Here is a 21,212-nt window from a genome sequence, read left to right as displayed (position 1 = left end):
GTTCATTATAAGTTAAAAACTTAAACAACATTTATGAAGTTTCAGGTGAGATATGTCGATGTTATACCTCATATATATAATTTATCAGCCAGCTGAGATACAGTAGGCTACTACGTACATGACTGTACGTATCTCTATAGGCTAAAAAATATGTAAGTAAGTAACTTTCTGCCTGTCAGATGAAGTGTAATTGAGTTTAAACAGACAAATATGTCAGTGTCAAACAAGATAAAAGCTGCTTAAAGGTGAAATACACATTTTTCATACAGTATTGTACTTTTAACAAGTGGCCATCGTGCACACACACACACACTCACTCACACACACAAACACACTTGCACTCTCATTGTCCTCTGATCCCGTGTTGTTCCAGCGAGAGTTGGTTTGAGATTAACGCCGGAACTCTTCTGCCCCCCCACACCCCCACCCCTCCTCCTCCTCCATGCTCTGGACTTTCTCACTGCGAGCCAGGTATTTTTAGCTGTGACATAATGCCCCCCCCCCACCCTCTCTCTCTTTCACTCTCACCCTTTCACTCTCTGTCTTTCCCTCACCCTCCCTCCCTCCCTCTCTACCTCTCTCTCTCTTGCATAGACCGTCCCTCCCCTCATCCCTCTCTCCCTCTCTCTCTCCCTCTCTCCCTCTCCCTAGCTGCTAGCGCTATAGGGCTAGCTGCTGCTGCTGCTGCTGCTGCTACAGTAATTGAGTGCTCAGGTTTCACACTTTGAGCTGCAGGCTGACAAACATGGCAGTGGAGGAGGCAGCAGACTATTTGGCAGAAGTAAGTCTCGACTTTACAGACTGTTAAACATCAACCTCTCCTTCTCACAGGTGGAGGAGGAGGAGGAGGAGGAGGAGGAGGACTTAGGACTTAGTGATGTTGTGGTAGTTACCGGTCCAGATGGGACGTTGTGTATAGACTCAGGGATGAGGTGTGTGTGTATGTGTGTATGTGTGGGGGGGGGTCTCTTGCTGCACCACTCTGCTGCAGTGTGCGTGTATGAGTGTGTGAGGGTTTATATATACAGTACAGAACATATGTCTGCCATTCTGTGTGTGTATGTGTGTCTGTTTGCATTCCCAATAGATCTGTGCATTTGTATATTGTGTCAGATTATAAACAGAAGAGCCTGTGTGAGCAGCAGCACACATGTTCATGTTGTTGCACTGATGTGAATGGAGGCACCTGACCTTGGACAGCGGCGCATGCTCCGTGTGTTTTCTAGAAAAAGGGAATAAAATGAATGAAAAGGGCAAAAAAAAGAGCTGAAAAAGTAAATTATAATCCTCTTTTTTTCTTCTTTTTTTTTTTTTTTGAATTAGCTCTTTTGCTCAGTGTGACTTTGTGTGTTAGAAACAGTCTCCCTCAACCTGCTGATATGTGATACACTCTCTGCAGTGTGTGTGTATGTAGCTACAGTAATGACTGGTTTAAGCAGCAGTTCACCAGTGGTGGTTAAAGTCGGTATATGAGCTTGACTCCTCCTGCACAGAAAGGGCAAATAAATCCTGACAGAAAAGATTGTTTTGATTTTGAAAAGTCAATTCAGTAAATGGATGTTTGTGTTGAATACTGTATTACTCAGCTAATGTTATGTTATGTTATGGTACAGTACGTTTGGTTGGTTGAAGCTCTCTGGTCCCTCAGCGCTGTGATCACTGGGTGCAGGGGGCAGCTGCCATGTTGGAATGTGTCTGACTGTATGTGCATGTGTGTGTGTGTGCGTGCATGTGTGTGTGTGTGTGTGTGTGTGCGTGTGTGTGTGTGTGTTGTGGAAAAAGAGTGACTGAAGCATTCTTTGCATATCTGTCGTGGATAAATAAAGGCTACACTAGAGTGACACTCAGGCGATGCTAAACAAGACCTCCACCCTCTTCCACCATCACCACCACCACCACCACTCTGCTGCTGCTGCTTGAGGTTAAATTTATATAATAACTAGTTTTAGTTTGTCGCCAAACAAAGTCATTTTAAATGTTACTTGGTTAGTTTTAATCCTAAGTGTCTGACAGATTTCACCTGACTGTGCTATTAAACCGTCTTCAAAGAGAAAAAAAACTGACTTTCAGATCAAAAGTCTTTTTATCCCCTGTGGACCAGAGCTGGGGCTAAGGATTTTTTTTTTCATTTTTTTTTTCATTATTGATTAATCCTCAGAGTATTTTCTTCACTGATCGCTTAATTACTTGGTCTGGAGTCGGTCCAAAGCTCCGTTTAATGTCAGATGGTTGAACAAGCAGGAAGCAGGGACCAGTGAATTTTCTAGATCCTGAAAGATTTATTGATTATTAGTAGAGACGTTCTGATCTGAAACCAGTGCATTAAAAACAAACCAGCCCAAAAAACCTACAATAGTGTTTAACATATTATTGTTACTGTAAATAGCCTAGCTCAAGTTAAACCCTTTGAAGAACAAATGTAAAGGATGAATGACATGAACATGAACGTCTTTTCCTAGAAACAAATGTTATATACAGTATATTCCCCTAACTTCCTCAGGACTTGCAGTGCACAGATTTGACGTATTAGGGAGTTCGATGCATTTTCAGCAGCATAAAATGATGAATTTCTGATGTTGACATCGTAACATTGTTGCCGGTTTGTTTTTTTGTTAATCTTCTAGTAGATTAGTGCGAATAGTGACAGGAATAGTGACGACTGCATTCCTGTGGGTCCACACCCTACAGCTCTGGACTTGGAGCAACCTGAGAGTGAAGGCTGTGGATGTTGTTGTTGTTGTTGTTGTTGGTGTGCACATACCTGTAGATGAACCATGAACTCAACATGCAACAAGCGTAAAAGCATATTTTAAAGTGGCACAGGGGCATCAACTCTGTCCTCAGTCTGTCTGTCATATAATATAATCTCATATATATATATACTATAGAGTGGAACAGAAGTGGTCTGTGCTCTGAAAGAGGGGGAAGCTTTGACTCTGATAATACTCTGAGTTATGAGCAGCCAAAGTCTGGTGCCATGTTTAAAGTGAAAAGTCTTGGCGCTGTGCCTTACAACCCTTCACAGGGTTTTAAAAAACTCACAGCTCACCGTCTTTCAGCCCAACTGTGAAACAGCAGCAGACTCTTACTGAGCGTTTTATTGTGAAAAATTCATTTTAATTTGAGATTGACGAACATTTTTCAGTCAGTTTTCACTCCCACGGCCTGTCAGTGTGTTTGTGTGTGTGTGTGTTCAGCATCTGATTTGTAAAGGCAGCAGCTAATTATGCAGTTATGAAGTGGATGTGATACAAGCCTATAATTATCCAATGATATCTTATGTAAATATTGTTTTTTTTTTAACTTGTCACACTTCTCAGTTGTGTATTTCTCCTATTGTTGATGATGTAATGTGATGGTCTGATACTAGCTAGCTGGTTTCAGCCGGTCCTCTGATAAATAAAGATAAATGAATGAATTTCACATGTTAGTATTAGTAATAATGACATTTTAGAGAGGATTATAGCAGCCTGTGTCTTCTCTCTGTGTCATGACCCCCGGGCTGACGTCCGGTCTTTGCCCCACTGACTGGATGCTGACACTCACAACACACTGTGTGTATGAGTGATGATGAACTCTGATAACGTCCTTTCACCGAGTGGGAAGTGAGCTCAGCGATCAGCTTTGGGCCGACAGTCGCTCTAGAATAACAGAGCGCACGGTGCAGCCGGCGACACTTTAAAATGACACACAAACATAAATTACTTCCTCAGTTTGCTGCGTCCGGTGTTTTTAAGTTGGATCATTCAAACCAAATAATATAGAGAATATAACTAACCTACTTTACCTGCCTTTATGCAACTATAGATTGCATTTCTGAGTAGGCTTCAATCTGTATAAATCTGTCTTAAACAAAAATTCAGGCTGATTCTCAGAGGGGTTTTTTGTTTCAGTCTTGAGTGGTGGTTGTATTTTTGCTCACAAGCTGCAGACAACCTGGAGACCTTCCACATCAATTTGTGTATTGCCTGCGAGGCAAAATCCAGGGCCAAAAAACAAACAAACAAAAAGAAACAACCCTCTTGGACTGAATTCTTTCAGCCTTTTACTGAAATTACTCTGCGAGTACAGTACTTTACTTATGGACAACGTTGAAGAAAAATACGTTGAAGTCGCATCGTCTCATTATATAAAAGCTGTTGCATTTCAGTGAATCCTGTTTTTACACTGGCAGCAATGCTTGAATGGGAGCGTTTGTGTATGAATAAATGTGCGTCCAGGGTCCTGCAGTGAAGTTGGTTTGTGAATGAGCCTAAAGTGTGTGTGTGTGTGTGTCTGTGCTTTCCAGAGAATATCACAGGTTAATAGGCACACTCGGCTCAGGCTAATTGCAGAGTGCTAATCCTGCGTGGGTTATCTGTTCGACCACAGACTGGAGCGCTGCACTGCAATCATGAAATCGGAGACACACACACAGACACACACACACCGGCGACTTCCTGTCATCCTGTCTGTTCCCATCGTTCCCACCATGTTCTTCGACAACCCTCCTCCTCCTCCTCCTCCTCCTCCTCCTCCTCCTCCTCCTCCCCTTGTTTCCCTCTGTCATCCTGCTTCGCTCTGCTGCTGCTGCTGCTGCTTCTGCACAAACCTCCTCCTGCTCTTCATCCTCTTCATCCTCTTCATCCTGCCACACCCTGAAATCCTCACACAGATGTGCACACACAGCAGATTTAACTCCCTCCCTGTTAAATCTTCAGCTCAGCTTGATAACTGCAGGTTAACTACAAAATCATTCTGCTGCTGCTGCTGCTGCTGCTGCTGCTGCTGCTGCTGCTGCTGCTGCTGCTGCTGCTGCTTTCCCCCACTGAGAGAGAGATATGAGATATTTTTGATGCTTCCAGGCACCTGTAGTTGTCAGGAGTCGGCCCAGTATCTGTTTAACATAAATTTAAGCTATTTTCATTTCTAAATTGGCGAGATATGATCATGAAATATATTAAAAGTGTTGTTGTCCCTCTCATTCTGATGTCAGGTTCACTTTCTTAACCCTCCTGTTGTCCTTCTGGGTCAAACTGACCCAATATGTCCGCTTTCTTCATCCTTCCTTCTTTCCTTCCATCCTTTTCCCCTCCCTTCCTTCCCGTCGTCCTTATACTTCCTCTTTTGATCCAATTGACCCAATCTGTTCCCTCCTTCCATCGTTCTTTCGTTCCTTTGTCCCTTCCTTCTTTCCACAATCCTTTTTCCTCCCTTCCTTCCTTTCGTCCTTACTTCTTCCTTCCTTTTTGACCCAATCTGTTCCCTCCCTCCATCCATCTTTCTTTCCTTCCCCTTTCTCTTCCTTCTTTCCACAATCATTTTTCCTCCCTTCCTTCCTTTCGTCCTTACTTCTTCCTTCCTTTTTGACCCAATCTGTTCCCTCCCTCCATCTTTCTTTCCTTTCTTTTCCCCTTCCTTTGTTCCTCCCATCTTTCCCTTTGTCCTTCCTGCCTTCCTTCCTACCTTTCTTCTTTCTTTCCCTTCGTCCTTCCTTCTTTCCTTGACCCAGGAGGGTTAAACTAAATTCTTATGTTTACAGCTGCCATGAATAGACGAAGGTGAATTAAAAATGAATTTGTGGTTTTGTAATTAGAGAAAACCAAATGTTTTCAGGTCGTCAAATGAAAACACACACAAAAATGAATCTGTATTTTTAGTTTTTAAGTTAATATTCCTCCTTTATTTTCCGTTCTATTTACATGATGTATAAAGAAATCTCAGACAAACCTTATTGAACAGTTGGAGTCGGTCCCTGGGCCGTGGGCTTGGACTTGGCAGCCTGGTTCCTCTCTTGGCTCGGTGTTTTACAGTTTACCAAGCAGACATGTCGAAGACGAACTCCTGCTTCAAATGTGTTTTTATTTTATTTTATTTTATTTTATTCTGGCTCTCGTTCAGCTCTCCACACACAAACTTTACCCTGTTTCTTCGGCTAATAACGTTCGAGCCTTGAGGGATTTATTCAACTTATCTCTGGTTGCAGGGATTCATAGGGAGCCTGTGACACATACATAATAGCTTCTGACTAATTCTGCAATATTGGCACCATATTCCCCTAAAATAATAAACAGCCTGGAAGAAGATCCGAGTTATTAAAAAAATGTAATTGCTGTTTTTTGAATAATTCTACGCTTATTTGCACAAAGACGCAGTAGGAGCTTCACAGTTTGGGAGAATATTTTATATGTTTTTCACGACATATGGGGGGGGAAAAAAATTGTTCACGTGTTTATTAATTTTCAAGACCAACACATGATGACAAACCTGTTTCTCTGTGTGTTGCAGACGGATATAAACGCCTGTTACCTGCGAGCAGCTCGGGCCGGGAACCTCGAGAAGGCTTTGGACTACCTGAAGAATGGAGTCGACATCAATATTTGCAACCAGGTGTGTTTAGTAACATGTCACACACACATTCACATCTCTGCACTCATCATAATCTTAATAATTTCCTTCATACCTTCACCTGCAACAAAGGGGTGAGGGTTGGGGGAAGAAATAGTAAGTCATGATGCATTGATATCAATATAATAGCAACTGCATGACTTTGGTTAAATTTTGTCTCCTGCGTCAGACATGAAAATAGGTAAAAATATGTAAAACTGTCACATAAATCTGCAACTACAATGTAAAACATAAACTTTTCTATGCGGAACTGGGTTATGATGTTTAGAAACAAGATTGAAACACAAATAATGGTGAAAACACAGAACAGTTATGTATCTCCTTGCTTGTGCAGCCATCATCGTTATCTGGTGCATTCTGGGAAGTTTGACACCATAAAGTTGATAAATTTGATCCCATACACAATATATATCTCTTTCTTCTGTCCCTGAGCTGCATTTTCCAGCCCAAAACAACTGAGAACTCATCGATGAGTTTCTGTTTAGTCTGTTAAGTGTGTATCAATCCACTGCAGAAAATAGTTCCTGACAAACACACAAATTCCTGCAGTGTCCAGGTGTTTGAGAAAATAAAGTTTGCCTTCAGTGGGACTGAATGAGCCACAGTCAGACATATAATTTGGTATCAATACTACAGTATTTATTAAAGAACTATTAAATTAATTGATCAGCTGTGTGTTCGGTGTTTTTTGACCCGATAAGCTTTAGTGTTTACGCTTCAGACAGATTCCTTGGCTATTTAAAGAGACATGTACAGGATTTAATCCCCTTCTGTTGATTGTTAAAGCTCTCTCTCTCCCTCTCTCTATATCTCCCTCTCTCCAGAATGGTCTGAACGCGCTCCATCTGGCCTCCAAGGAGGGCCATGTGGAAGTGGTGGCTGAGCTCATCAAGCAGGGCGCCAATGTGGACGCAGCTACCAAGGTGTGTGCCACCCGGGAGTCACACACACACACACACACACACACACACACACTGAGCTCTGCTGCGTCAGCTCCTTCTCAAAGTCACATTGCTTAACAACAGTAAAGGAGATAAATGGCTGCGTGTGTTTGCAGCGTGAGGCCGAGCCGACTGATTTAGTGAGGGAGAGAAAAAACCATGTAAACATTTTGTCTGTGCTGAGACTGATGAACATTAATGCAGTAAAACCTCGGCACGTCACATGTGAACATGTTTCATAAGCCGCAGCTTCCAGATACAGTAACTTCAAGTTCTCAGGTATTTATTTAGTAGTGATTAGCTTTGATTGAGCAAAATGCTTGGTCAGTATCTTCAGGATTAATTATTGTTGCTGAAGCAGCACCATAGATTTTCCACTCATTTTAATTTGCATAAAAGCTATTAACTGAAACTCATACAGCAAAGTAATTCGGTTGATAATTTCATAAAACTCTGCTACAAAAATTGATTTAATAAGTTTCATGGTGCGACTTGAGTTGATACAGTAAATCACTCAATTATGAATCCTCAATATTCAACTTTTTTAAATAAAGAAAGGATTAAAGATCAACTTTAGTAAGAAAGTGGTTTGTTGTTGGACATTTAAAGTATTTTAGCATCTTTGAGCATCATTGTTTTGGTTTTATTGCTCACTGTTTGTTTGGATTGGGGGTCGCTTGTCTCATCATCAGCATAGTAACAGAGTTAGCGAGCAGCTGGTGAACATAGCGAAGCGTTTAGCAGCTAAAGAGACGGAGATTTCCCTGAGGGGTGAAGTCATGGAGACAGAAACGGCGCTAAAAGAGTTGATTATATGAAACTTTACATAGTGAGAATATGTCTGTGTAAATCTTGAATGCAGGTTAATGTGCACAGACTGCTTGTTCACATCTTGCTGCAGAAATAATACTTTTATATTCACCGTCATACAATTAATATGATAGGAAATTAATTGAGCTTTTATTGTCAAAGCAAGTTCAAGTGAATTGAGATGCAGCTGCAGCAGAGAAGGTGAAGCATTAGAGGAAAAGGAGGTTTAGCAGTTCAGACTGAGGAATGAGAGGAGGGGGAGGAGGTGGTGTATATGTGGTGGGTGTATATGTGGAGTTACAACATGGCAACAGCTGCTGCTTCCTATAGCTGACACGTACACAACAGGTGCATCAAGGCTGCTCCCACACGTGATACTGTTTCTGTTCTACTGAAATAAAAATATCTGTGTTTTATTGATATGTAAATTACTTTTTACTACAACAAGTTTTTCATGCTGAAGTAAAACAACTCTCTTTGCACAGCCACACTCAGTCTCTACTGTGATTTAGTAGCGTCATCAGGTTCACCTCTGGTATTCCCGGGTGTGTTTCAAATGTCTTTTGGTCACATGACCCATCACAGTCCCATTTTTACATGCCGCCATTCAAATCATGGACATAAAGTTTAAAACAACATAATTACTCAATCACATACCTTTATATGAATAATATAATAACACATAAAATAGATCAAAGTAATCACCATACAATATACAATAAACATCTAATCTAAAGATTAATTTATTCTTGAAATTTTGTCTAGTTTGGTGTTGACTTGTCTATTTTTTATTAAGGATTGTTGGCACACAAAATGTTAAAATGTTAATACTTGATAAGCTTTGCTTCTTTCTGTCCTCATACTGGATTTGTTTTTTGTTTTTTTGTCTGTTTGTTTGTATATTCTGTCTATTCTGTTTGTCTATATGGTGTTTTTAATGTTTGGTACTGTTTATACACGAGGAAAATAAAGAAATGAAATGAAATGGAATGAACAATAGAATACAATACAATACAATAATCGATGGCCTCAAACCCACCACAAACACACTGCAAGAAAATTCTCCATGTGTGGTGTGTATGCATCTAGGGCTCAACTGTCCCTAAATTGAGAGAGGCAGCAGAACCATGGTTTTTCTCTTTATAATGTCTGGCGATGGCATCATCAAGGTTGTTATTTCTGATGGCCGCCTTATGTTCAGCAGTTCTCAGTTTTAGGTTACATTTCGTTTCGTCAACATACATCAAACCACATAGGCAAATCAACACATACAGTAGATAACCTGAGTGGGAAGACAGATGATAAAATCTTTTATTTTGTATTTCTTTTTCTTCTTCTGTGTTGGTACAATGTGCACATTTTCCACATCTGTAATTCCCATCAACCTGCTGGGAGAGTCAGTTGGTTTGTGTGGGCTCAAGTTGTTCATGTTTTGTCCCAACAGAAAGGAAACACGGCCCTGCACATAGCTTCTCTGGCCGGGCAGACGGACGTGGTGAAGGAGCTCGTCACCCACGGAGCCAACGTCAATGCACAGTCGCAGGTAACACACACACACACACACACACACACACACACACACACACACACACACACACACACACACACACACACACACACACACACACACACACACACACACACACACACACACTCATATACACATGCACGCGCACATGCACACACGCGAAGCTCTCCAATTGTGAAATCATCTTTGCAGGAAATCCACGTTTGAGTGTGTGCGTTCATGCAGATGAATGTGTATGCAACCACTATACAGAGTGTCCATCTGTGTGTGTGTGCTGACTACTGAATGTGGGCCAGGCAATACTGCAGAGCTGCTGACACAGCACACACACACAAACACACACACACACACACACACTGGTCTGGTTACCACAGCAACTGTAACAGAGTCAGATGATGAAGTTGGTATTGCTGAGCTGTGACCTTCAGCGCTGAACTGAGTCTTCAGTTTTTATTCTGTTTATAAATGTGACCAGTTTATTAGGTTCACCTGTGCAAAAGTAAATCAATTTATCTCTATGTGCTTTGTACTGTTCAGCTTTTATTGAAATGCCATACAAGCAAAGCTTAAAGGGATACAGTAGTTCAACCTTTTGGCAAATTGGCCCATTGCCATAATCCCTATAGTCATAGCAGTAGGTTTGTTACCTTTATTTGTCGTAGCAAGCTATTTTAAGAACGGCGGAGCAGAGCCGTGAGCTGCTCAGAGCTACGCTACGGAGGCTCATGGGATTTCTTGGTTTCTCTCATCAAACTCATCAAATACACAATCCAACCACTCCAAAACGCTCTGGTGGACAAGTTGTGGCCTGCACATTCACCACGCTATGAGATAATAACAGAACGTTACCAGACTGAGTCGTTTTTTAGGTAAATTCATGCAAAACCATTGATGCACGTTCCCGTCGGGGGCAGTTTTTCAGCAAGCAGTCTCTGCATTTGCCTCTAAAACAACTCAGTCTGGTAACGTTCTGTTATTATCTCATAGCGTGGTGAATGTGCAGGTCACAACTTGTCCACCAGAGCGTTTTGGAGTTGTTGGATTGTGTATTTGATGAGTCTGATGAGGGAAACCAAGAAATCCCATTAGCCTCTGTAGCGTAGCTCTGAGCAGCTCGCGGCTCTGCTCCGCCGTTCTAAAAATAGCTTGCACAGACAATTAAAGGTAACAAACCTACTGCTATGACTATAGTTATTATGGCAATGGGCCAATTTGCCAAAATGTTGAACCATCCCTTTAAACACACAGTGTGATTGAATTTACACGGGTGTGTGACTGTGACTTTGCACTGTCACTGCTTTTTGACGTGTGACGCATCAGAGAAAAGACACAAGAATAAACACAGAAGAGAAGAGAGGAGGAGGAGGAGGGAGAGGAGCTTTTGAATCCTAATGTCATTTTTGGATCCTTGTGTTGCTATGGAGATCAGTTTTCTTTTCCACACACATACGCACACACACACACACACACATACACAGAGGCCTCTTCAACTCTCCAGATCAGCTGTTATCAGGTGTGAGGTATGTACGGAGGTGACAGCGTGTCCATTTGTGGAGGTCAGGAGATAAAATTAAACAAAAAAACAAAGTAGGAGGAGATGACGGGATAAAATCTCACCAATACTGTATATCATGACAAAGCAGATTTTATTGAAATACCATTAACTGTTTATTGATTTAAGAAAGAAAAAAAACCCTGATGGGAGTCATCTCTCTCTCTCTTCGGTCCGACCCACTAAATTAAATCTACGACAAATCGAGCTACTTTCATCTCATTAATGCGAAAATCCTGTAAAATCCGATATTGCCATCCAGCAGTCCGGCTTATTGATTTCCAACACTGGCCACGGTGACCTCATGCAAGCAGAGATATTAATGGGATAGATGATCGTATCACTTGGGAGAGTGGTTTAAGAAAAAAAAAAAGTCAAAATTCTCTGATTTCAGCTTCTTAAAATGTGAATCTCTCTGGTTGCTTTGTTCCTTTATGACAATAAACTGAGTCTCTCTTTGGTTTGTGGACAAAACAAACATTTTATTGACCAAACAACTGATCGATTAAGCGCTTTAATCATTTTTTACAGTCTATGGTTTTAATCGATATTGAAAATAATCGTTAGTTGCAGCCCTAACATTTTCCAACAACAGTAAGATTTAAGGCACCATTTTATTTATTATTTTACAGCATGTTTGTATGTTTTTCTTCATGCAGATTAAATGGTTATACAGTATCTGATGTTTGAATGCTTCTTCTCTTCTCTCCAGAATGGCTTCACTCCGCTGTACATGGCAGCGCAGGAGAATCACATGGAGGTGGTGCAGTTTTTATTGGACAACGGCTCCAGTCAGAGCATCGCCACAGAGGTAAACACACTTAAACACCTGCACACACACACACAGGCACAAACAGATGACACACTATACTATACAGTACTATACTATACTATACTATACGTTCAGGCTTTAACGCTCCCGAGCTGCTAATAGCTACCCTTCATTGAGCCTCCCTGTAATTACGCCGCGTCATTATAAACCAGCACCGTTCTTTGTTGCAAATGGAAGATAATAGCAGCTCGCAGCCAGAAAGAGGCTGAATGAGACTCAGTATGAATCTTTGTTTACTACGGCGAGGAGGTGGGGAGGCGATGAGTTCATTCACAGTGACCTTGGCTGTGCAGAGGGAGGAGGAGTTGGTGATGTCACGGTGGTGTGTCGCCCGTGGTGTGAGCGCCATGCGACACTACTATGATGATGATGATGATGATGATGATGATGATGTGTGTGAGAGCGATTTATCATCTGCAGCCAGGAGCAGAGACGGCAGGCGGCCAGCTGACTGCCACCGCTGTCGGACTGAAGTGTGACAAACACACAGCCTCATTTTAGTCCATAAAGTTTTGTCTGCACAATCAAAACTGCAGTAAAATTTTGAAAAAAAATTAAGAGTTAGTGCAGCTGCATATCTCCAATGTCTTTAGTGCTTTTCTTTGGTTTAAAAACGTATATTGAATGACCAGAGCATCAGGACAGTTGCCTAATTGATGATAATTACGATATAAAGTTATACATTTAACAAAATAAAAGTGTTTAAAGGTGTTTAAACACAAGCAGTGGCACAACACATTGAATACATTTCTTAAATTTGATTAATTTAAATCACAAACTATTTGATTAGAAACTTGTGATCTTCTTGTGGAGACGTGTTTTTCGCCACCAAATATCAAAAAGACAAACAAACAGGTCGAAGCAGACGACAAACATCAGGGTCACATGATGCTTCACCTGCTGTAACTGTCCTGTTTCATTGTTTACCTGGATTTGTTTGTTTCTTGTGAAATGAATATGTAAATTACCTTTTAAAATATTATAAACAATGAACAGAATTATGTAAAAATAAACAGCTTCAGTCTTTGTATCCACCCCAACATGTAGCCATTATTCTACTCTTTTATGAGTGTTTGAATGGCATAATAATTGTATTTAAATCATGAAGCATCTTACATTTATATAATATACAAGCAGTATTGATTTGGAACATATACAGTAAAGATAATAATTACAGCAAACAAACTCCTATCTTAATCTACACAAAGTGCAGTGTGTTGATTGTGATGATACAAAGTCCAAAGAGACAGAAAGAAAATATGCAAGACACTTTATTACAAATGTATGAAAATATCAAAACTCATGTTTTAGTCCATCTCTACATAGTTTTTCTTCCCTGTTCAACTAACATCATTCATACTGAATCCATGAATGTGAATTAACTGGTTAATAAATCTACAGTTTTATGTTAAGTTGGCTCAGTAGTTTCTGTGGATTTTTACAAATGTCTCCTCAATGGGAATAAACAGAGCGTTATTTACAGTGTATGTGGAATTGGATTTAGATTAACTGACTACAGTGTGGTTAATACAGATGTTTGTGTTACAGATGTTTATACAGTATTACAGTGCGTTGTCAGTAGCATTAGTTTCCTGTTGGTTTTCATTTCGGTGTTTGTTTTGAGACGAATCCTTCAGTCTTTTTGAGCTGTTTGTGTTTCCTGAATATTCAGCTGAGTGTGTGTGTTTATCAGTGTGTGTGTGTTAGTGTTTACACACCTCTCAGCTCTGCACCAGTGCTGCTGCTGCTTCTTCTTCCCCCTCACTTCACCACCTCGTCTCTTCTCTGTACTCGTCTTTCCTCTCGTCTCTTTTCCTTTCCTCCTCCGTCATTCCTCCTTTTGTCTGTCTCCGCACATCCTCCTCCTCCTCCTCTTCCTCCTCCTCCTCTTCCTCCTCCTCTTCCTCTTCCTCTTCCTCTTCCTCCTCCTCCTCCTCTTCCTCCTCCTCACAGTCTCCTCCAGTGGGAGACTGAATGAATAATTCATGTGGGGAAATATATATCCATGTTTGAAGCAACTCCCAGTGTTTAATAATTAACATTTAACCATTTCTGAGGCAGAACAGATTAACGAGCCCTTTGTTTTGTGTATTTTTTGTTGCTAATCTGAAGTCTGCTTTTGATCTTTCTTTCTTTTTTGTTAGTTCATCTGTTGTGTGTTTTTGAGCATTAAATTACACAGATTACACAATGCACTGCAGTGCCACAAAGTGTGCAACACACTCTGCAGTAATTCTGCAGTAAATCCACATGTGTCCTCGATCGTCCCTCTGTGACGTGAAGCTGAGATTGAAGCAGCTTTCTTTCTCAGGTCGTTTGAGGATCTTACAGCCACGTTAACAACGACACCACAATGAGCATAACTTGCCGTGTCATTAATAGTTTTTATTTTTGATTAGATTCATTTGAATGGACTGAATCCTGTTGCTGCAGTTTTCAGGCTGTGATTTAGCTCCAGCTTCAGCAACTTTATGCTGCGTCATTGTCACAGTTCAAGCTCCTAGACTCACCTCAGAAACCTTTATCTGTGTCTTTCTGTTTGCTTCTGTCTCTCTCTCACTCTCTCTATCTCCTCTCTGTTTCTCTGTCTGTTTCTCTCTCTATCTCCTCTCTCTCTGTCTTTCTGTCTCTCTCTCTCTGTTTGTCTCTCTGGGATGTTGAGCTGTCTGTGTCTCCTCCTGAATCTCTAATGAAGCAGATGAAACAGCAGCGGCAGCAGCTCTGTGATGGCTCAGGACTCCAAGAGGCTAAATTTATGAACTTGAACATGTTTGTGTGGCCGTGTGTGTGTCTGTGTGTGTGTGTGTGTGTGTGTGTCTTGCGGACATGTTTCTAGGTCAGATTTACCGTAGTGGGAGTTTGAGGGTTAAGACTTCAGAACTGGGTCAGGAACTGAGTGAGTGAGTGGTGATGGTCCAGGACAGGACAGGGTGGGGCGACGAGCTAATGCATTACATATGTCACTGACGGGTCCTCGTGAATATAGTAAGACATCTGTGTGTGTGTGTGTGTGTTTGTTTGTGTGGGTGTGTGTGTGTTTGTTTGTTTGTGTAGACGTTGTCTCCGTTACAGTTTTTGTGTATGAGCGATGCAGTGCTCTCCGTGGGGAGGTTCTGCTTTGATGTGTGGGGGCGTTCTGATGCTGAGTTGGTTTTATCCAGACAGTCGGTGTCCTGTGTAAACACACACACACACACATACACACACACACACACACACAATCTTGGTGTTGTTTTACTTGTAATCCTCCTTCTTCTTCCTCCTCCTCCTCGATGATTCAGAGATAACTGCTGCTAGTAGCCTCTGCTTTGTCTCTCATTTATCACATGGCCGTGTGTGTGTGTGTGTGTGTGTGTGTGTGTGTGTGTGTGTACAACATCCCACACAAGTTTCCCTTTACATTAGTTTGCAGTTTATGTCTGCAAATAACAATTATCCTCAAAATGATGATTTTCTCAGCTCAACGTGACGTCTGCAGACTCAGAAAAAACATAAAATCTTCATATTTGTGGATTTTCAGCAAAAAAAAAAAAAAAGTCACTGATTAACAAAATAGTTGTGGATCAATTTTGTGTGAATGACTAATCATTTAATTGATTGTTTGTTGCAGCTCTGCTCTCGTCTGTTTCTCGGTTCGTGCTCATTAGCAGATAAATTTCCTTTCGATTTGTCCTTGAGCAAATTCGCCAAACGGCCCAGTGTGACACCAGCAGCTGATGTGTGTCATTAAAATCACATTTCTCCCTGTGATGATGGATGACACTGGGCAGAAGTGTGTGTGTGTGTGAGAGAGAGAGAGTGTGAAAAACATACTGCAGTAAGTGAATATGAGAGAGGAATATTATTAAAATGACTCTGGAGGCTCAGCACCACATCCACTGACTGACCCATCTCTGCTTAACACGCAGACAGTGAAGGCATCATGTCTGACTTTGATGCATAATGTAAAACTACACAGGAAGTAAACAACAGTCAGACTCTTCAAAACTGTTTGATCTGATTTTCCTTGAATGAAGCAGCAGCCGGACAAAAACATCCCCGTCCTCCCTGTGATGATTTCTGAACAAGATCCTGAGAAACGACCATTAGAGTGATGCATTCATGGTCCTCAGAGGTTGAATTGGATTTTCTAAAATTGCTGCCCTGAGTTGGTTTGGAGTGAAATATCTCAACACTATTTAAAGGGATACAGTAGTTTAACATTTTGGCAAATTGGCCCGTTGCCATAATCCCTATAGTCTTAGCAACTTCAACTTCAACTTCAAACAACTTTATTAATCCCACCAGGGGCAATTGATTTCAGCAGCTTGCACAGTCCATAAAAAACACAGTACGAGTACACACAATAAATAAATATAACAGATAAGGTAAATAAATAGATAGAATAGGATGCCAAGGGTACAGTGTAGTCAAAGATCCGTTGAATGAGTGAATAAATACATAGCAGTAGGTTTGTTACCTTTAACTCATTGAGTGCCAACCACGTAATTTCTCGTTTTTCGTTCCCATGCGTTGAGTGCCGAAAACGTAATTTTACGTTTTTTGCTTTTTTTTTTAAATTATGAAAATAGACACTTTAATACACATTATATGTAAATTTGGGGACTCTACGACGAGGAGAACTGAAATAGATGACGATCAAAGTCACATGACAGCTCATGATCTGGAAGTTTTTATCATAACTCGGCTTCTGCAAACGAGTTCTGCATGCAGATGCAGCAGCTGCTGCAGCGCAGCTGCTCTGCTCTCACCCGCGCTGCTGCTCCAGCTGCTCCAGCTGCTCGGAGCTGAACCAGGAAGCTCTCAGCCGACAGTCCGCCCGGTCTTCAGCTGGAGCAACACCGTGTCCTCCCCAAAGTCCCCCCGCGGTAAAATCTGATGGTCTCTGGACCAAAGCAGACCGGCATCACCGACCCGTACCACAGAAGGACCGCGACCACCGGCGGGACCGGTATTCCCGAGCCGCGGTGGCCGACTGACCCTCACGCTCCGCGGCGAGAAGCTGTGACACGGCACGGTGCGTCTGTGTTATTGTTGTTTAGTGGCGCCCCCCCCGCCCCCGATGGTGGTTTTGTGAATAGAACAACAACTGTTGTATATATTTATCTTATACGAGCCCTTTGATCCAGAAATGCGAGTGTGAGAAGAGCGACAGACACAAACAGAGCACCTTTCATAAAAGACGCTCTATCTCCTTTTCTAGAAAAAAAAGGAGGGATTTTGGTGAAACCCAGCCATGTTTAGCTTGACTTTTCTCAGGAACAGAGGCACGTAGAAACAAACGGTTTGTGGCCACTTGAAGCATTAAGGTAAACCTTTCAATTGAGCCACAGTATGTGTTGGTGGCAATAATATAGAATACACTGTGGCTCTACATAAAAAGTCAAAAATGGTCTAAATTGCCGGTACACTTGACTAAAACTTTGGAAAGGAGCGCGGCACTCAATGAGTTAATTGTCAGTGCAAGCTGTTTTTAGAACGGCGGAGCAGAGCGGCGAGCTGCTCAGAGCTACACTACTGAGGCTCATGGGATTTCTTGGTTTCCCTCATCAAACTCATCAAATACACAATCCAACAACTCCAAAACGCTCTGGTGGACAAGTTGTGACCTGCACATTCACCACGCTATGAGATAATAACACAACGTTACCAGACAGAGTTGTTTTCAAGCGTTTATGAGAGAGTTTTGGAGTTGCTGGATTGTGTAATTGGGTAATGTTGTGTTATTATCTCATAGCGTGGTGAATGTGCAGGTCATAACGTTTTGGAGTTGTTGGATTGTGTATTTGATGAGTTTGATGAGGGAAACCAAGAAATCCCATGAGCCTCCGTAGCGTAGCTCTGAGCAGCTCGCCGCTCTGCTCCGCCGTTCTAAAAATAGCTTGCAGTTACAATTTAAGGTAGAGAATCTACTCCTATAAGACTATAGGGATTATGGCAATGGGCCAATTTGCCAAAATGTTAGACTATCCCTTTAAGTGGATTGGTCTAAAATTTTCAGTATAGATTATAATACACTGTACTGATCCAATGACTTTTCATACAGCGCCACCATCAGGTCAAAATTGGATTATAATTCATAAAAGTAGTCCCATCAGCCTCTGCTGCACTTTGTGTCAATCAGCATGAACACATGAATCAAAGATAGTAACTGTGGTAAAATGTGCCAAAACCTGCTAACAACACTGCTACAAAGCTCAACTCCTCTATTTATTATTCAATCATTATCTATATGGCATCTGAGGATACAATTTACAGCCAATTGTACCTTTTTTTTCTTTTCTTTATTGCTTTATTTTTGCTCCAACTCCCTGGAAACACATCACAGTTTATAGTCAGTAGAATAAATGTAGCATCTAACACACGTTACAGCAGAAACTACTCACATAAATCACTAAGGATGAATAAATACACCTGTAAAGATTTTTATTTAAGTTCTTTACAAGATAAACAGGTGATAACTCCTTGTTTAATGTGCAATTTGCAGACAAATAGAGTGAACAAACAGCAGCTGCTCAGGATTAATAACTCAACATGAAACAGAGTCAGTGATGAGTGTTTGTGTCTCTGCTGCTCCTCAGGACGGCTTCACTCCTCTGGCCGTGGCGCTGCAGCAGGGCCACGACCAGGTGGTTTCCCTCCTGCTGGAAAACGACACCAAGGGGAAGGTTCGACTCCCGGCGCTGCACATCGCCGCACGCAAAGACGACACCAAGGCCGCCGCCCTGCTCCTCCAGAACGACCACAACGCCGACGTAGAGTCCAAGGTACTGTACAGGCCCCGAAAGAGACAGGAAGCGACTTTGTCTATGTTTTTGTCGTTGGTTTGAGACTCTCTCCACCTTATTTCCTGCCCCATGATGCCTTGCATGGATTTTGAGCGTGACTTTCAGTTTTTCCTTTCACTGAATCTTCGTTTGCTCCCAGTCTGTTTCCTTTTTTACTGTAGAGCTGCAGACATGCTGGCGATGCAGGTGGAGAGGCAGGCTAGCAGTTTCCCTCTGTTTCCAGTCTTTGTGCTAAGCTAGGCTAATTGGCTGCATCTTTAATTTACAGATATGAGTTCAGAAAATAAATAAGAAGTATTTCCCACCCAGAGATGAGCCGGTGGTCTCATTAATATGGAAGTACTGAGTGTGTTAAACTGTTAATTGCTTCACTCTCAGTTTCTATCTGAAGTCACTTGTTCCGTCACATTGTCCTTTTGTTTACTACAGTAGTGACACGTTTTGTTTCTTCATCATCTGTTTCCGAGGATTTACTGTAAGTAACACTTTGTAAAATCCTAAATCTCCCTGAACAATATCTTCTTAAACCCTTTTTTCTGACTGGATTAACATCACAAGAGGAGGTGGGAGGATAATAATGTTGATAATTATTATTTTACCTCGTTATGTCTGAGGGGCGTTTTAAACTTAGTGAGATTAAAGGATGCGGTCTCTGAGAAGTGTTTGTTATGTTTCTCTATTGTTTTTTTTTTTTACTCTTAATTCAATTACTCATGCTGACACACTCACCTGAGTCTCCTTCTGACATTTCTGTGCGCTCACTGTGATGAGTAATTTGAAGAGTGCTGCAAACTCATCTGCAGGTTTTCAGTGTAAAAAATTATAATAGGCTACACCCAGTTATCTCTTAGATTATTGTTGAATTTATTTGATTTTATGGTACCAATGCACATTATGATATGTATCTATCATCAAGTGTGAGGCCTAAATGTCAAAAACTAAATATCATTTTATGTAAATATCATGTTATATTGATAATACAGCAGCTGTATTTAATTTATCAGGTTATAAATCAAGTAGCAGATACACTAATACACATCGCTTAATCTCACAAACGCTGGTTCAGTGAAAAGGAAGAACAGGAAGTCGTGCCCAGGATTCACAGAGGGGGGAATGGGAATAACATGGACAGACGTCTTCTGTCAACGTGTGTTTTTATTGTGAATGTTGCTTATTAACGTCCCTAAGCTTGTTTTTTTTTTTTATTATTATTCTTTTTTCTTTTTCTTTTTTTCAGGGGACAAATATGCGAGACAAACAAGCATTTATAGATTATACTGTACAGTGTACTGTACACGATCAATGTTATGTTCAAGTCCCGGAACAAGAGTCGGTGTTTTCCCCTTGTGTTTATTTTATTTATTACAGTAGCAGAAAACAAAATAACCAACCTGTCCGTCAGGGGAGAACGTCACATCTGTCCACATCTGTGTTGTCGTTGTTGCCTTTAAGTTCTTCTTCATTCTCACACGTTCATCCTACAGCTGCAGCCATGGTGTCGGTGTTGGTGTTGTCGTTGTGGTACTGTAGTTGTTGTGGTGCACTAACCGCCCCATTCTCTCCTCCTCCTCCTCCTCCTCCTCCTCCTCCTCCTCCTCCCTCTATTCGTTCCTTATTTCTGACCCGACCGTTCCCCCGTTTTCCCTTCTCCCTTCTAGATGATGGTGAATAGAACAACAGAGGTACATCTTCTCTTCTCTTCTCTTCTCTTCTCTTCTCTTCTCTTCTCTTCTCTTCTCTTCTCTTCTCTTCTCTTCTCTTCTCTTCTCTTCTCTTCTCTTCTCTGTTCTTCTCTTCTCTTCTCTTTGCTCTTCTCTGTTCTTCTCTTCTTTATTCTTGTCTTCTTCTCTTCTCTGCTCTTCTCTGTTCTTCTCTGTTCTTCTCTTCTCTATTCTTGTCTTCTTCTCTTCTCTTCTCTTTGCTCTTCTCTGTTCTTCTCTTCTTTATTCTTGTCTTCTTCTCTTCTCTGCTCTTCTCTGTTCTTCTCTGTTCTTCTCTTCTCTATTCTTGTCTTCTTCTCTTCTCTTCTCTTCTCTGTTCTTCTCTGCTCTTATCTTTTCTTCTCTGTTCTTCTCTTCTCTGTTCTTCTCTTCTTTATTCTTGTCTTCTCTTCTCATCTCTCCTCATCTGTTCTTATCTTCTCTTCTATTTTCTTCTCTGTTCTTCTCTTCTCTGCTCTTCTCTTTTCTTCTCTGTTCTTCTCTTCTCTATTCTTGTCTTCTTCTCTTCTCTTCTCTGTTCTTTTCTTCTCTCTTCTCTTCTCTTTTCTCATTTCTCCTCTCCTCTCCTCTACTCTCCTCTCCTCTCCTCTCCTCCTCTCATCACACACTCATGGTCACCTCTGCACAGCCAAAGCCTTCTGTCTGCTGGCATG

At 41.4% G+C, this 21,212-nt stretch overlaps 1 protein-coding gene across 1 annotated transcript in view; it reads left to right on the top strand.

The window, feature by feature from the left end:
* The window catches only part of LOC311002319 (ankyrin-1-like), a 173,589-nt gene that overhangs the window by 79,423 nt on the left and 72,954 nt on the right, over positions 1-21,212 (top strand). Inside the window, exons 2-7 of the mRNA XM_083993649.1 lie at positions 6,268-6,369; positions 7,212-7,310; positions 9,583-9,681; positions 11,931-12,029; positions 18,632-18,817; positions 20,497-20,520. Coding sequence (XP_083849775.1) covers positions 6,268-6,369; positions 7,212-7,310; positions 9,583-9,681; positions 11,931-12,029; positions 18,632-18,817; positions 20,497-20,520 — 609 coding nt within the window. The remainder of the gene's footprint in view (positions 1-6,267; positions 6,370-7,211; positions 7,311-9,582; positions 9,682-11,930; positions 12,030-18,631; positions 18,818-20,496; positions 20,521-21,212) is intronic.

The sequence above is a fragment of the Trachurus trachurus genome, assembly GCF_905171665.1.
Source record: "Trachurus trachurus genome assembly, chromosome: 19".
Classification (NCBI taxonomy): domain Eukaryota; kingdom Metazoa; phylum Chordata; class Actinopteri; order Carangiformes; family Carangidae; genus Trachurus; species Trachurus trachurus.
The sequence above is the reverse complement of the archived record's forward strand: the minus strand, read 5'-3'. Positions and strand labels throughout refer to the sequence as shown.